Source organism: Sylvia atricapilla, chromosome 2 (assembly GCF_009819655.1).
Source record: "Sylvia atricapilla isolate bSylAtr1 chromosome 2, bSylAtr1.pri, whole genome shotgun sequence".
NCBI classification, from domain to species: Eukaryota; Metazoa; Chordata; class Aves; order Passeriformes; family Sylviidae; genus Sylvia; species Sylvia atricapilla.
The window spans coordinates 81119625-81136502 of record NC_089141.1 but is presented as its reverse complement, the minus strand read 5'-3'; the positions used below and the strand labels follow the sequence as shown (position 1 = coordinate 81136502).

The window sequence follows — 16878 nt, the reverse complement described above, 5'->3', positions numbered from 1 at the left end:
TGGACACAGGACTTCAGGTAGAGAGAGTCGTACAGGAATGGAGTAGAGGGGGAGAAATCACATCCCGTGCCCTGCTGTCCACACTGGTTTGGATGCAGCTCAGCACCTGTTTGTCTTTCTGGGCTGTAAGTGCACATTGATGGATCACATCCAGCCTCTCATCCTCTCATCCACCAGCATGCCCAAGCCCTTCTCAGCAGGTCTGCTCTCTGTCTGTTCATTCCCCAGCCTGTGTTGATACAGGGGTTGCCCTGACCCAGGTGTAGCATGCTCTATTTGGCCTTCTTAAGCCTTATGACATTCCCATGGGCCAAGTCCTAGAGGTCCACCAAGTCCTTCTGGATGACATCCTGTCCCTCAGATGTCACTGCCATGCCACTTCTCTTGGTGTCATCAGCAAACTTGCTGAGTATTTTGTATAGACTGAGGTGTTTAAGGTCACTCTGAGCATAGTATAATTTTGCTCTCAGATCGTTACCTTTCTTTTTGTATGTATTGCAGATTAATCCACTATTGGAGAAGAGGTGTTGGATAGGTTTAGAATAATATTTTATTTTGAGGAAAAGTTATACCATTTTGTGAATATATCGGTCAAATATTTCTTGGAAGGCTCCAGATACTGGATTTTGTTTTATCAGATTTTCACTTTAGGATTGATTTTCAATACAACTGATATTATCATAGTGTTTTATGTGATGTGTCTCTGGAGGCTGTCATGTTCATGTGGGCAAGCTCTGTGTATTGAACAAGGCCTGTTGTAAGAAAAGCAATTTTAATCTGAAAGAATTGTATGTAATTCTTCTATTTTCAGATAAAATAATAAAATTCCTTTAATCTGTATGTTCTCTGCCTTATTTTAAATTCTGGCATTGCTTTAGGGCTTCAAGCACTGCGAGCCAAAACTATATAATATATATATATATATATATATATTAAGGAACAATATAATATTCACTATGGCCTGATTTCACTCTGTGAAGTCTGTGCTCCAGATGTGAGTGGCCAGTGTAGTTCTCCTCTACCCCTCTTTACCCCTCTTACATCACTTGTATTGTGATTTTGCATTTTATCCATTCTATATCCTCACCAAAAAAGGAATCTATAAGTTCATGATGCTTTCTAAATGCCAACTGTAATGATTTCTATCAGAAAGTAGGAATTCTTCCTCCTCTTCCTGAGAAAACAGGTCTAAACATTGGACAGTGGGATAAATTGTATTGTCTACCCACAGAGATGGTATCAGATCATTCAAAAGAAAAGTTATTACATTGACTGAGGGTTTTCCTCCTAGCCCTCAAGATAAGGGAGATATTACAGGAGTCGTCTCACTGAAACTTGACTCAGTACCTGATATGTACAATTTATCTTCTGCCTGATGATTTGTGTGGGCATCAGACTGACAGGTGTGGAGGGGAGAGCACTGATGTTCAAAGGTAAGGCAACCTTTACCTTCTGTGAAAAGTACAATGCAAGAGGAAATGCAACATTACCTACTATAGCTGATTGTTCTTTTTGAGGTCATTAACCTGATCTTACAGCAAAAAAAGTAATTTTTAGTCCTTTTGTTGTTCAGACATTTCTAGATTGAGCTTTTCACTTGTCACAAGCCATTAAAAATAAAGGAGAAATAGTGCAGTCTTCTCCATTGTGGACCTTTTTACCAAAACAAAAAGCACATTTAGATGAATCAAGGCGCAGCACCAAAGTGTATCTTAGAAACTTCATGTTTCAAAAGCACAAAAATTTTATATAGTTTTTCTTGCAATAAATATTTTTATGACATGGAAAAATATTACCAGTAATGAAAGTAAGTAATTTATAGGTATCCTCCAAGTCTTCCAGAAAATTGTGTCCATCATTGTCCATATTTCCCACCTTCAAAAAAGAAATGTCTTCCTTGCAAAATCAATTCATTCTCTTCTGGTCAAATAAATACTGTCCCAACTAATAGTAAGAATAATCTGTCTTGATTGTATACCTGAAAATGGACTAGCATAGCTCATCACCTCATGGAATCAGTAGCAAAGGTTCTTTAAAAGGACAGGAAAAAATAAATAGCAAAAATTGGTCAGTTCTGAACTTTAACTTCTCTGAGTTAAACTTAGTTACACAATTACAAGAGAGCAGAAAACTATTTTCTTTACCTGGTCTGAAGTTCTCTTGTTTTACTTATTTTACTAACTGCCAAGTCCATAACATTGAAAGACCTTGTCTTCACACATATCTTTTCTTTCTGATTGACGTCACAATGCAGTGACTCAGAAAAGGTTGGTTTTGGGGGGGGTGGGTGGGTTTGAGTTTTAGATTCTTGTGAGATTCTCTTGCTGTTTCCAGAAACATTTACTGCTTCCATCATTTCTCATGACCACTTCAATCAGACGTTGAATAGCTAATAGCCAGTCTTCAAAAGGTCTTGGTCTCTCAGACAGTACTTGGAAGCTGTTGTAGCATTATGAAGCACTAACTCTAATTTCATTTTAACCCAAGTGGACCTCAATATTAGCTCATATTTTCTGAGGTGCTCTAATTTTACTGGGCTGAAGATCAGGTTTTTAGACTCAAGCTGCAAGATACTGCTTTGTGTTTGTCATCCAAAGCGAGTTTTAAGTCACATGTTTGTCAGAGCACAAAGTACTTCAAGTTATTTGGCTCAGAAAGACTTCCATATTAGCTGTTCTTTGATGTTAGAATATTGTCCACGTCATGGAAACGTACACTTGCGTGCATATAAAAAAGGCTATCATCTCTGTAGATCTTCTAACATGAATTTCTTCAGACATTTCTGTAGTTGAATGTTCTCATCTCTGTTGTCTTCTGGTGTTCCCAGAAGTCTCTGAGTGCATCTCCATTTGCATTGACATGTGTTGCTGTTGGATAAAAAATACATCATGCACAAAATCTGCATTCATTGGTATTAAAAATTCTACATATTTTTACAAGCAGTCAACTTATTTAGCCTATATCTGGGATTGGTACAGATTACTTACTCTGTTGCAACTGGAATACAAAGATTATCATAATTATTTTCTCAATCTACAAGTTGCTCACAGGAAAATTTGCTTGGTTGTTCTGAGCCTTAATTTTATTGCTTGGCACTCTCCAGGATGATATGACCATTGTGCCATCAACAACCACCTGAATCAAAAGTTCACAGTGTTGTCTCAGTAATTTGTTGCTATCAGGTAGACAGTAACTATCCAGCCATGCTGAAGTCTTCTATCAAACGTTTATTCAGTGTTTGTAATAGTTTGGGGTCAGAAACCACTTCTTTCTCTGTCACTAACATTAAATATATGTTTTGTGGTGAAGATATATTGAATACAAAGACTCCTACATCGCAGTTTACACAGCTCTAATGTGAAGGGAGATGCAGAATATAAACCTGATGGTGATTATTCTGTATTCTGCCAGCCCATATTCACAGCCATAATGGGTATTATCAGTTAATTTGCTTACAATTACTGATAAAAAACGGGTGAGAAAGACTTTTGCACAGAAGAGGTGATAAATATACTCTTTAATCAGCTGAGCTCAGGGTCAAAATGACACCTTTAGCGTCAAATTTGGTCAAATTACATTGACTAGAAGCGTAATAGAAATTATTCTGAATCTTGAGAATAAGAGACTTGGCCTCAGGCCAGTTCTGGAGCTCTTGAGCTTTTCTGAGAAGATGAGTGTAGTGAAGAAGCGGAGCACAGTCTGCTCTTGGAGCTAGCCCAAGGCTTGTGGGACAAACTGCAGGTGCAAATTCAAAACACTTCAGTCTTTTAATTTGTCATTTGATTATATAGAATATACATGTAATTTTCCCCATAAATTTGTTTGGAGAAGATAAAATTAAACAAAAGAACCTATTCTTCTTGCCTCACTATTCAAATTATGATTCCTGGATTGAGAGGATTTGTGGTTTCTGTCAGAGTTTGGAATCACATAGATATATTATTAAAAAAACCCCCAGATCACAATATTGGAAGGCATACATCTTTCTCCTGGGAAAGTAAACAGCATAAGGGAACACACTGGGAATTATTAGTTAAATTGCTGAATGCACTACTAGAAGATATTTTGATATTGCAGTGTTTGTACAATAATATTGCAGGATAGAGTAGAATTAACAGAAATCCTGCAGAGGCTCTGAACAAATATCTTGAGCACACAGAGCAGAGGAAATCCTCATTACAGTTTTCTATTTCAATGGTGTTTACCACAAAAAAGAACCCCATAATTTGGGCAGTTTGGGCACATAATCTGTATCTTCTCCTCATGTATTGCGTAACCGGATAAAAACCAATTTTACTGTGCCTTCTAGTTCACAGCTCACTGTGTAGTTTCTCTGGAATTACACAGATCTAAACTACTGCCTGACTAGTACATTTTTTCTTGCAACTCACACAATGACAGCAATAAGAAACACTGAACGTGCAAGCCAAGGAGCTCCATTAATGACAGTCACAAAAATAATGTAAATGTTTAGTCTTTGTTTTGCCGAGTTGACTAAAGACTTGTAATCTGGCATAAGAGATAAGCAAGCATCTGAATTTATAGCACATCAGCTCTTCCAAAGTAAACACTTCTTCATATGGCTTTGTCCTGAGGCAGGGGCACAGCTGGGGTAGGTTATATTGCATGCATTGTGCAGCCTCCTCCTTCCTGCTATGAGGTTGTGCATAGTTACTGCTGCATAGCCAATGGCTTGCAGATCGCCACAAAAAATTCCCTTGTTAACTGGCCCACATGCTTACTACATGTATAACATCCCATAACAGGCTATTCTACAGGGTCTCAGGGTGATCACTCCTTGGAATGTTGACCCACTGAATGTGGATATGCTGAACCACCTTGGAGCACCTTTTAGTCCCCTGAGGATTTTCTCCATCCTGTCTATTGACATAATTGTCCTGTAATCTCCACAAGCCTTCTGTTCTCTTCTGGCTTCACTACAAATGCTGTACAAATCTTTTCCCCCCCCCGCCCTTTTTTTTTTTTTTTTTTTTTTTTTTGGTTTTTTTATGTTCCAAATTCAATGTTGTACGTTTCCAACTGCAAGTGATATCATGCGTGTCAATGTGGTGGGAGAAAAAAGACAGCCACCCTACCTGGTGGTGAGTCTCATCTGCTAACCATGTTTTGATATTATCTGAAGGATGTGGAACAGGCGTGGTTATAACTTCCAGGCATCTATACCTGCAAGACAGTGATACAGGCACGCAACTATTCTTGTCTGCAGGAACAGATCAGACATTAATGCTTTCTAATGTATATTCCAGTTCCAAGACAGGCGTCTACTATTTCTCTAAACCATTTAAACATTTCTTTTTCTTTCTTTTCACTCTAGACACTTTTATCAACATTTTCCCAGCTCTTCTTTAGCCTGACTGTTTCTAACCTCCAAGAGTTTTTAAAGAACTGGATAGATATAAAACTCTTATAATTTCTACACAAATACGGTTTCCAAGCAAAGTGAGAACTGTGTCTGTTGCTTAAAAAAATAATCCTATGTGTTCTTTCTATAATAGAAATTTGATAACTTCTTTTGTACAAATCATGAATAATGATTAGTCTTTAATCAAATAATAAGTTTACCTTTAATAGAGGCTCCATGTACATACTGCACCTTCCAAATATTAAGGTATCTTGAGTTATTATCCTATCCTGGACAGGTTTGTTTCTCAGTTCAAGAAAGCCTTTGCTGCCATAGGCAGCTGTCAGTAGGAAAGCTACGTTGCCAGGCGGAAAAGTAGCGCCATAGAGAGAGTTAGCAGCATTAACTATTGCTGGGTGTAGGGCCACTGTTGTTACTTTGCTCTACTAATGCTACTAATAGTACAGCAAAGGAAATTCATTCTATCACCCTGACTTCCTTTTTTTTATTTATTTCTTAATAATAAGATTTTCATATCATCTCCATCTTAGAGTGAAAGACTGTTTTCGTAACACCCATGGATTATGAAATGAAATTGGACAGCATGACATGCAGTTAATCTCTGGCACTATTAGTATAGATGGCCTTGAATGCAGAACCTGTGAAAGCATGGGATAAAGTCACACTGAGGACAGAGAGGCAGCTGTCAGAGTAAGATTAAAAAATGTCATTTATAGTGGCAGAAAGACATCAGAGAGTAAGGTGTGAGACTGGATCTGCAGGGGACTGTGGTAGGAGCTGTGAGAGAAGAAGAATTATAACTCTCAGTGTCTAACACTAGGTAATAATATCAAGCGCTGCTTTGTTAGAACAATAGTTGGAAATGCGCAGTTAACTGCTTGTTGTAAGCTTAATTTATCTGAGAAAATCTGTGTTTGACTTCTATCCGTTGTATGGTTTACTCTCATCCTGACCCCTCTTACACCAGAAATTTATACAACCATCCAGAAATGTACACTACCTTCTACATGCATATATCATCAAACCTCCAAGGAAAACCAGAGGACAAAACAATGTGAGGCTTAGCAGCAGGATATCCACTGTTTTTTCTTAAAAAAAAAAAAAAAAAGAGAAACATAGAAGAGGGAAAAGTAATGTTAATTATATGCAAGATGCTAGGGCAGTTAATAAATGGCTGAATTACATATGGACTCATAAATATTTCTCTATTCCTGAACTGTCACAGATTTAAAGAAACATTTCCTGTAGATTTTTTAGGGTAAAGGGCTTCTGACTTCAGGACTGTTCCTTCCTCCGCTTCCTCCTTTTAGCCCACAGCCTTGCTGCTGTCTTTGTCCAGCACTTCCTCTTTCTTCGTCTCATTCCCTCCTTTTCCTGGAATTCTACTCTCATATCCTGGGCATGGCCTGTCCTGCCACTGCATATTTATACACAGCCTTGATTCTTCTGGATATCAAACCCTCTGTTCATCTGCTATTGGTACTTCTGTTGCTGTTCCGTCTGCCCCTGAGTTCCTACTGCTGCTACCTCCCATCTCCACACACCATAAGTCCCCTGTTCCTGCCTCCTCAGCACTTCTCAGCTGTAACTGATTCAAGGCAAAATGAAAATAAAAACATTTTGTCAAACAAAATACTCTCTTTGATTCAAGAAGCAGCATTTGGTTTCTATTATACTTACCTTTTTAACTCTGCTTTGACATAGTCCTAAAGAAATGGCATCAATACATATTTATACTGTTGAACAAATACTACTGCTCTGTACCTTGCATTTCTTCTTCCAAAAGACCCAAAATACCAAAATAGCAATGATTTGGTTAACTCAGAAATGTTTTTTCTGGGAATTTTTTTTTGTTTGTTTAATATCTACCTTTAGAACCTCAACTAGTTTGGATTGGTTTTTACTAAGTACTTTGAAGTAAGACAGGCAAGGACAGCTCTTAAAACATTTATGGTCTGAGGCCAGTTAAACAGTGGTTTTAGGATCTGATTAAAAATCAAAGTATAAAAGAATGGAACAAAAGTTCTGAGTTTGAACCCATTCATTTCCACAATTGTCATATGAAAGCAAGAAAAAACTCAGAAACTTGAGAGCAGAACTTACAAGAATATGTCTTACCTTCTTTTAAGTACAAAACTACTCTTTATTCACTTTAAGATTGAAAGGAAATTTTTTTCTTCTTGCTCCGAGTTGAGGGCTCAGAAAACTTATTCTGAACAACCTCTGGACTGTGTAGTAGAATTTTTTTTAGTTTGTGGTAATTTCTCTGCATCATTCCGCTAACCCTAAATCGTGCACACACCCAGGAGAAGAGGAAGCCCTGTTCTTATCGTCAGCTGAACCACAAAGAGGTTTGCTTCTCCTGCTTTCTTCTTGCATTTTGGAAAGCAGCAAGAAGAAACACATATATTCTTTTGGGTAGACTGTTTCATGGTGGGTTTTTTTTTTTTTTTCCGATGCAAATGCTTTAAGTTTGACAGAAATAACAGAACTTTGAAACCAAAGCAAGTGGCTTGGTTTGCAAAAATGCAGAACACTTCTGAATTACTACAAACTTCAAAGTGATCTATGAATGCTCATCATCTCTAAAAATTAGACCAATTATTTCAAGTTTCTGCATATGAATAAAGCTGATTAAACATTTCTTTTTTTAGCAGAAAGTTTCTATACTAAACAGCACAGTTCAGGTTAAATTGTGAGGGGTTTTTTCAAAGGCATATGCTAATTCCAAAGGAGAATTAATGTTTTCCTCATGAGAAAATTAGCAAATTCTTTTCATGTCAAAGGAACATTTCAGAACAAATATTTTAGTTATGTTTTGAATTATGTTATTTCATTTTGATGTTTCAGCTTTTTTTAAATGAAGGCTAAAATGCCTTTTTAAAATGCATTCTTAAAGAAATGTTGCACATCTTCTAGATGAAACGGTAGAATGTAATGGAGAAGCAAGCAGAAAGCAAGTCATGCTTCTACAAGACTTCAGCGGAAGGAGATCCTGTAACACCAGAAAAATTGACACATTTCTAAAAAAATTATTGAATAGGTGTTTTACTTTTCAGGTTACTTGCATAATGTCCATTTATACATGTTCCCACTTAAAAGCAGATAGAATAATTTCCACAGAATACAGAATAAAATGGACATAAAACTTTGTGTCAGCATCAAAGGAGGTATTTAAAGAGATTTGGCTGAGCACCTAACCCTCCAATGGAATATATTCATAGATCCATTTTATAAAAACCCCTGATCCTTCCTGAGTAGGAAGGAGGGGCATTGCTGCACCACATGTGCAGCACACTCCAGGGTAAATCACACTGCACTGAACACATGCAGATATTATAGCTTATGTGCCATGGCAGTCTTGTCCATCATAAACTTTTCTGAAGAGGGGGAAACATGCTGTGATTACTGAACCTCAGCAAAACCTGTAGAGGAATCTGGGAAAGCAGCAGTGTTGAAAATCAGCTAAAGGAGACTGGCAGATGCTGAAAGCAAGGTTTGGTAGACTGGAACCGGAATGGATGACTGCTCAAATCCATTTCCTTCTTCTGATGAAAGGCTGGCAGGGGGCAAGTAAATCTACATGTCTCCACCCAGAAGACCTCTTCTACTTTCCCCTATCTACACATCACATGTGTCTGGCCTGATGCCAGGCAGACAAGCCAGGCAGACAAACCAGGCAGACTCCTCCTAGGTCATGCACTGGTCCTAGACTCTGTCTTTACTGAGAAGAATTGGGAGTCTCAAAAGAGTAATTCACGACTCTTGTGGCCTGAAAAATTATTTCCTTCACCACAATGAATATGAAGGCAATTAGGTTTCTCTCTCCAGATATTTCACAAGTGGAATGCTATTGAAATTAAATTAATGAATTTAGGTCAAAAAATGTTTCAGCAGACCAGTGGGATACAAAGAGGTGTCTGATAGAGTAGGCAGCCAGTATCCAGTAAACTCTATAACTGAGTTTACATTCAATCCATTTCAAAAAGAATAATGTCTCGCCTGACATTTCCTGTCTTCAGATAAATATGTATTTGAAGCTCAAAGATCAAAAGGACATATTCCAAAATACAGTCTGTTGCATTAAATAATGATACTTATCTTCTAGTTTTGTTTTAATACCCATAGTACTGTACTTTTTTTTGCATGTCGGCACACAGACACAAGTTTCTTGCTATAAATACAGCATCATACCATTGTGCTACTTTCTCTCTGTCTAACCTGATTTCAGGAGGCTTCTGCATGTGAAGGCGTTTTTCTCATCATGGAAAGCACAAGTTTCCCTTGTAAACACATCTATTCTAGGTGTTTTCTTAATAGAGGTTGAAGAAAAAGTATTGCAAGGCTCTTGTTTACTTTGTGCTCAAGTGAACTGTTGGGGCCAGAGCACATGTACTTAAGCAAGAGCTAAACCATTTCCTATCTCTGTGATAAGAAATTATTCCATTAGCGTAATAAGGGACATACTGAACTCAGTCATTAAAGACTATGTGTTTTGATGAATGTTATGACTTTTATGGATTTATTGGATTACTAACTTTAGTTGAAAGTATTTTTAGCAATGTGTGTGCTGTCCTTTGCAGGGCAAGGCAGCAGGGTGGAGGGATGGTGGGGTTAGGACCTTGCCAGCTGCTGACCATTATTATTTCCTAAAGGCTGTCAAGAGTCAGGTGTAACTTAACTCAGGACAGAAGCTCTGTAATGATCAGAACTCAGACTAGGGACTCTCCTTCCCTGCAGCAGACCCTGTGAGCCTGGTGTGTGCCATGGACTCCTAGGTACAATTACAACCCAATAACAGCCTGGAGAAGAAGAGAGGCAATAATGAAGTAAATATATTGATTGGTAATGACATAACACATGATAACAGTTATGAGTAGTAAGTACAAAACTTACCATCATGAATAAATACTGGTTCACTCCATTCACTCCAGAGCTTGTTTGCTATGCAAACCTCCTTCTTTACCCTCACTTGTGCTGCACATTTTTTTGCTGGCTTACGAAATGGATACTTATAGTTCTCTGCAGAGACATTTACAATCTATCAAGAGAGATTTAGGGGATTATTTTAAAATATTTTGCATTGCAATTCAAACAGATCTAAACTAGGGATGTCAAATACTATTATTTACATCTGTAACTCATAGAAAAAGATTTTCAGAACAAGTTCTTATGTCCGGATTCAAATTGACACTCATCTGATTTGTGTGAAAACTCAGAACTAAACATGAAGAGAGACTGGAACTGTAAGATGGAAGGAGATATCGTTTATGGTGGGACATTAGGAATTTGAAAACACTGATTCCCCTTTCATTTTTTATCACACCACATACAGATAAAACACAGTAACTATAGAATTGCAAGTTTCAAGATTTTGGTGTGGGTCGTGTGCTACACTTGCTTCTCTGGTAGAATAAAATCTTGGGTTTTTCAGCTGAAGGATGTCCACTATTTTTATGACCATCATGAAACATCTTTAATTGTGCCTATGAAAAAAAGCACATCAGTTCAAAAAATCAAGCCCAAACATGGAGTGATGGAGTTTAAAGCAGAGGAATCTCTAAAATCATCCACCACTTTTAAATACTGAAGCAAACTTCTGTAAATAAACAATGTTGTGCACCACATCACTTCTTTCTCTTCCCTTTAGGACTTTTCCAGTTCTGCTGTCTATTAATATTTTGTGGTTCCCAAAGCACAGTATGAAACTTGAGGTAAGACTCAGCATCTAGACAGGCAAATTAGTCACAACCGGCATCTTAATTGTGGCATGCTGGTCACACATACATGTAGTCATATACACTCGAATAACATTTGACCTTTGCCTAAGAATACAGAACGATTGACTCAGTTTGTGGTTCAATGTAATCCACGGACATTTTTTCTTTTGTGTTGACTCCTGTATTTTAATTCCTTATTTTGTGTTGACATATTGGACCTGTATTTTCTAATCGTAGGTTTTTTCCTTATTACTGAGTTTTGCCTTGTTGATTTCAGACTTAACCAACATTTCAAATTCTAATCTTGTTTCCCATGGTGCTTGACAACCTTTTCTAGCTTTCAGACAATACTTCTTTTGCTATAACAAAACAGTAAATACAGTCTATGTGATACTAATGTACAATTCAATTTAGTATAAAAGACAATAACTTCCAATTCACTTCAATGCTAGCCTGACTCTGAAAGATTTCATAAAATGTATTGATTTTTCATTTTTACCAGAAAGACAAGTTTGATTATTCATGAAAGACAATGGGATTACTTTAAAGTTTGTCTGAGATTAAATTCTGTTAATTTCGAGGGATACCTTGTTTTTATGGAAGTTATGTTATACAGACTAAGACTAAGTACTACCAGGGAAACTGATTACCTTGTGATCTGTTATTTTCACTTGGTACAAAAAACACTTTTCCCTTGCTGAACCAATAGTAGGTGGAGGTTTCCAGTGAATTTTAATACTTCTGTTTTCCAGGGAAACTGAGATGTTGATAGGAGGGTTCAGCTTCTCTGAAAAATAAAGAGCACAGAGTGACCTTCTGTACCTCATGCTCTTTCTCATATTTAAACTGAGGTAAAACAAATGAAAGTACATTAGTCCTTAAAATACACAGCTGAGTGTTTTGGAGTTTGCCACACCCAAAGGAGACATTCTGGTGAGTGACACATTTTCTTTGAAGTTGCTCTTCAGTAAGTGTCTCAAAATAAAGGGACTAAGTTGGGGTTTTTCACACATCTTTCTAGGAAAGGTGAAAAGAGTGGGCAGGAGAAGGTGGCCCTCTCTGGAGACCTTGAGTCTGCTACTGGCTCCATGTCATGTAGGATACATGTGTTTTGTCTACCTACAAGTGTGGTATTATTACTTAAAAAAAAAAAAAAAAAAAAAAAAAAGGAATTTCATCTCACAGAGAGATTACAGAAGGGGCACTTAGAAAGTCTTCACAGAATCTTAGAAGGGTTTGGGTTGTGAGGGACCTTAACGACCATCTAGTTCCAAATCTCCTGCCATGGGCAAGGCTGCCTGCCACTAGACCAGGTTGCTCAAATCTCCATCAAAACTGAACAGACATCCCTTCCAGGGGTGGGATATCCACAATTTCTCAGAACAACCTGTTGCCCAGGGAATTTGCCTGATTCAGTACATGAAGATTTCTGCAGATACTTAAGAAATATCTCTCTTTCTCTTTCCTGTAAAGGAGCAAGCAAGCTCTTGCTATGGAGAAAGTACAGGATTGGAAGCAAGGGACATTTGGGTCCCTAGGATTTCAGCCTCAGATTAATATAAGCACGTTTACAGTTGTTTTTTAGCATGGCAAGTGTTAGGGCATTTATCCGGAGTGTGTGCTCCATACCCACACATTCTCAGTCCTTCTCAAGACTGCATTTCTATGAAAGGAAGAGCTGCAGCAGGAATTTTCTGAAAAAGCCCTCCCAGCAGAGGCAGAAGTGCATGGCAAGTGTCTGCAGACAGGTCAGTGAGGTCTGGGGATAACAGATCTGCAATGTGGCACCAGTGAGAAAAGCCAGGGAGAGGCAGAGAGGGTGAGTGGCAGCACAACTGGTGCATGAAGCTGCTCTGCTTGGTCTAGCAGCCTTTGAGAGTGGGAGCACACCATGAGCCTTGAAGTCATGAGCCATGAGAAGAGTGAGAAGCAGGAGTTTCTTTGTTTGGGTTCAGAAATACTGCTGCCAGGCCATTCTCCCTTCTGTAAGGATGTCAAGAGTAAGCAGCAGTTTCTTTTCATCCTTTTGTCATATGTCAGATTTTAGCTGGCTCTGTTTGCAGTGTAAAGCAAACAATTCTAATGTCTTAGAAAAAGTTAGATGAGATCTAACTCAGAATAAATTTTTTTGTTGTCCCATGAGCTATGACTGATTCCCAGGTTACAGGTGTGGAAGATGATCAACATGTTAATGACTTAAAAGGCATTTGAATCTGCAATCTTTGCTGAAATTCAGGTGAACTCCTTACCCATGAGATTAATTCAAACTTCCCAGAGAAGTTAGGAAAAGTAATTTTATATGATCATTCAAAACTGTTGATAATTAAAAATAACTGCCAAGATATTTTTAACTTAAAAATAAATTAAAATTCGACTAATGTTTGAGAACATTCATATTCTTAAATTCAGGTTATAAATGAGACTTGTGGCTATTTATACTCCTTTTCTTAATCATACTTGCTCAGCACTATAAAAAATGGATAGAAAAGAAAGAAAAATGGAGAAACAAGGGTATAATGCTTTTAAATATTGTTTTCTCACATTACCTTATCTTTTCTTTTAATTAAAATTATAGATAAACAATGTTATTAAATCAGACAAAAAAATTAAAAAACCTTCATCCCAAATCCATTTTGTTAAATCTTTGTGTAACATTCACACTGAGATAAATGCCTAAAGAGTTAGAATTAATATTATGACTTTGTAACACCTATTTCCTTTTTTACTTCCCTTCAAGTAACCAATAAATAAACTTTTCATAAAATAAAACAATAGACAATACTTACCTATTGTCTGAGGTGTGAAAGCTTTGTAATAAGACAGTTCTCTTGAACTACTTCTCAAATGTCTCACAGTTATATTTAAATTTATTTTCCTTGATGGTTGGAAATGTATTTCTTTCATAAAGCATCCAATATTTTTCTTCCTTGCATTTTTTATATATTGCTGGCATGAAAAATCTTTTCCTACATGTCTGTGAGAAGGAAATACTAGTTTTTTAAATCAAAGACTTCGGCCCAAAATCATGGTTTCATAGTCATTTTGCTAAACATCCTTACCTGTATGAGGCAAAAATCTGGATATCTTCAGGAGCTTCTGCTTTGATATCCCAGGTGCAATTGAAAAAAGAAATGTTATATATGATGCACGAAAGATTCTGAATGTAGACTGCAACAAATAAATGGTAAAAAGACAGAGTTGTGTTTATTTTACATTGATTTCCTAATAACAACATGATAGTTGCCTTTACAAACCCATTATATTGGCTTATTTCTAGAAGCATGAAGAAGTAGTGTGTGAGAAAAAATAGGTCTTTTTGCTTTTTAGACAGTGAAAACTGGAGAGAGCATCTGCTACTAACACCAAAGCTTTACTAATCCACTTAAAAATAAATTAAAATCTCTACTCTTTTAAGAATTGCTGAAATTGAGCGATACAGGAAGCAATCTTCATAATCTTCGTGTGACGAGTTTTAGGGAAAATGAAGAGTGTTTGGGTCATACTGACATCTTGCTCAGAAGACTGGAGTTTTTTGAATCTGAACGCATCTAATAAAGCAAAGAACTATGCAATATTTCAAGGTATTATGAACCATATTTTTAGCATATATGTACAAAAAAAAAAAAAAAAAAAAGAGCAGAAGATAATAATGAGATTTCAGAAATTCTCCTAGTGAGACAGGATATTTTCATAAATGCTTGGATGCCCTAACAACAAGTAGGAAATACCTGACCTGGAGGTGCCTTGTAAGTAAATTCTGTCCAGTCACTCTCTTTAATTATGTCTTCTGTTTCTTTTGCAAAAAGTTGTGTCTTAACTTTAGCATTAAAACCAGAGTGTAATCTAAGATGTATTATCTTTTCCTTCTCCTGAAGCCTTTCCTAAGAGGAAGAAGAAGAAATTCCATGAAGGCAGACAGTTCTAAGTATTGAAAGAGAAATTATTCAAACTCATGTACTGAATGATACAATATATTATTTCACTTTATACCATGTGCAACCTCTGAAGAACTTACTTTTCTTTCCTTGGTGGTATTGAAGAACTTATAAATCAAAATATACTTCACAGTGTATTTCTTGGTTTCTTCTTCTGTCAGGTTATTGTTCCAGGACAAAATAACTCTTGAATCATTCTTGGTGGTCTGCAGAACATTATGGAGCCTAAGTGCATCTGCAATTAAAATGATATTACATAGAGGATCCTCCACTGTGTACATAAAAGACTTGTCCCTCAGCAAGGCTTGCATGCCCAGTAGCTCTACCAGGACATCTGTTCTTGCATGGAGCGAGAATTTCTGAGCTTTGCTGAATATGACTTTCAGCAGTGGAAATTATGCTACTTTTTGCAGCTCTCAAAATTAACTGATTCACTTTTGCCTGTCTTGGACACTTCTCCTACTGCAGGTCTCTGTTATTCTCTATGGGCTGTAGAAAGTGGTTTGACAAGTTCAGATTAGACATATGAGATGGTAAACATAGGATGAACTGTTAATATTTTACTTACCCTTTATGTCTTCCAGTCCACTTGCCAGAATTGTGGAAAACAGTGCCATATGCTGGAAAAAGCTTAATATCAGCAGGACAGGAATGACTGTGACACGTGCCATAGCAAATGTTTTGGGCCACAGGTCAGAGGAAGCTGAGACTCTTTAGTTCCAAGTTTGGTTGAAAAAGTAGTTAGAACACGATGTTTTCATTTTGCATCTGTGAAATATTAGGAAAGGGTCACATAGATGCTTAAAATGTGTCTAAAGTACAAAAAGTAAATATGAAATGACATATGTTTGACAGGTTATGTTGACTGGTGCCTGCTGTTCCCAGGCTGTTTGTATTCGAGCCCACTCTTTAACTTGGTGCCAGGGCTAGAGAGAGCATGTGCCACAGATCACTGGTTTTGAGTGACAGCACAGCTTTGATTGCAAGCTAACACCACAGATACAACACTAGTGATACTGCAGGTGGTTTAGGTAGGGCCCACCTGACATTACCATGACTAGATTTATGCCTAGTATCTCTACTTGTATATGCTGTCTGGCCTCTTGTGACCATAAGGAACTGTAATTTCTAGACTGTGACTTGGGTTACCTGGTTTAGGAGGATATGATCCATAAGAAGAGATGAATCTTGCCATTTGTATCAGCAAGAAAATTTCAGGTGTTTGCTAAATTTGGAATACAGTGAGCAAACAGATTCAGACTGACCAAAGTTGGTTTTAGCAAAACAGCATTGCTATTTCTCTGAAGGGTCTCATTCAGAGGCTGCTTTATAAAATATAAAATAACATTTGTTCCCTTCTGTGTTCATATGCCTCTGTGTTCAGAGACATTCACTTAATAACTAATTTATCTTGTCTCTGGTTTTGCTTTTAAATTCTCAGACATACTGTATCCAGGGAGCAGCACCTGGAGCCATATCAAAATACACAATACATTGGCTAATAAGTGGCACTGGTCATGTAGACGAAAATGTGTGAATGTTCAGCACATCAAAAAAATCTGCAGTGAGGTTTCCTGGAAAAAAGAAATACACATATACTTTAAATTACATACATATACAGATTAATTTATAATGCTATTTTATCACAGTGCAGTGAAAAAGAGACCACTTAAGGAATGCTGCCCTTGTTTATCAAGCACTATGAAAAAATCATAGCAAAATGCTGTAAAGCAGAGGTTTCACTGTCTATGTCATTCTGGAGTGATCTCAGCTCTAGCACCACCAGCAGCTATAGTATGCCAGTCACACTATGCACATGGCCAGCCAAAAAAAGAGTAAA

At 37.2% G+C, this 16878-nt stretch overlaps 1 protein-coding gene across 1 annotated transcript; it reads right to left on the bottom strand.

Moving 5' to 3' along the window:
- Window positions 1-2310: 2310 nt before the first annotated feature.
- LOC136357896 (interleukin-5 receptor subunit alpha-like) lies at window positions 2311-15854 on the bottom strand. The gene is made up of 10 exons (XM_066313533.1): window positions 15607-15854; window positions 15119-15273; window positions 14837-14984; window positions 14163-14271; window positions 13890-14077; window positions 11754-11890; window positions 10280-10424; window positions 6384-6471; window positions 5097-5184; window positions 2311-2867 (listed from the first exon to the last, which is right to left on the bottom strand). The coding sequence occupies exons 1-10, from the start codon at window positions 15707-15709 to the stop codon at window positions 2799-2801; spliced, it is 1230 nt and encodes a 409-aa protein (XP_066169630.1). The 5' UTR covers window positions 15710-15854; the 3' UTR covers window positions 2311-2798.
- Window positions 15855-16878: the final 1024 nt, after the last annotated feature.

Bases quoted from the DNA above. Each gene is read 5' to 3' on its own strand.
- LOC136357896 (XM_066313533.1), bottom strand. From the start codon at position 15,709: ATGGCACGTGTCACAGTCATTCCTGTCCTGCTGATATTAAGCTTTTTC. The intron at 14,078-14,162 runs GTAAGGATGTTT...TCCTTCTCACAG, and splicing joins CAGATTTTTGCCTCATACAG to ACATGTAGGAAAAGATTTTT. The intron at 11,891-13,889 runs GTAAGTATTGTC...TTTATTTTTCAG, and splicing joins TTTCACACCTCAGACAATAG to AGAAGCTGAACCCTCCTATC.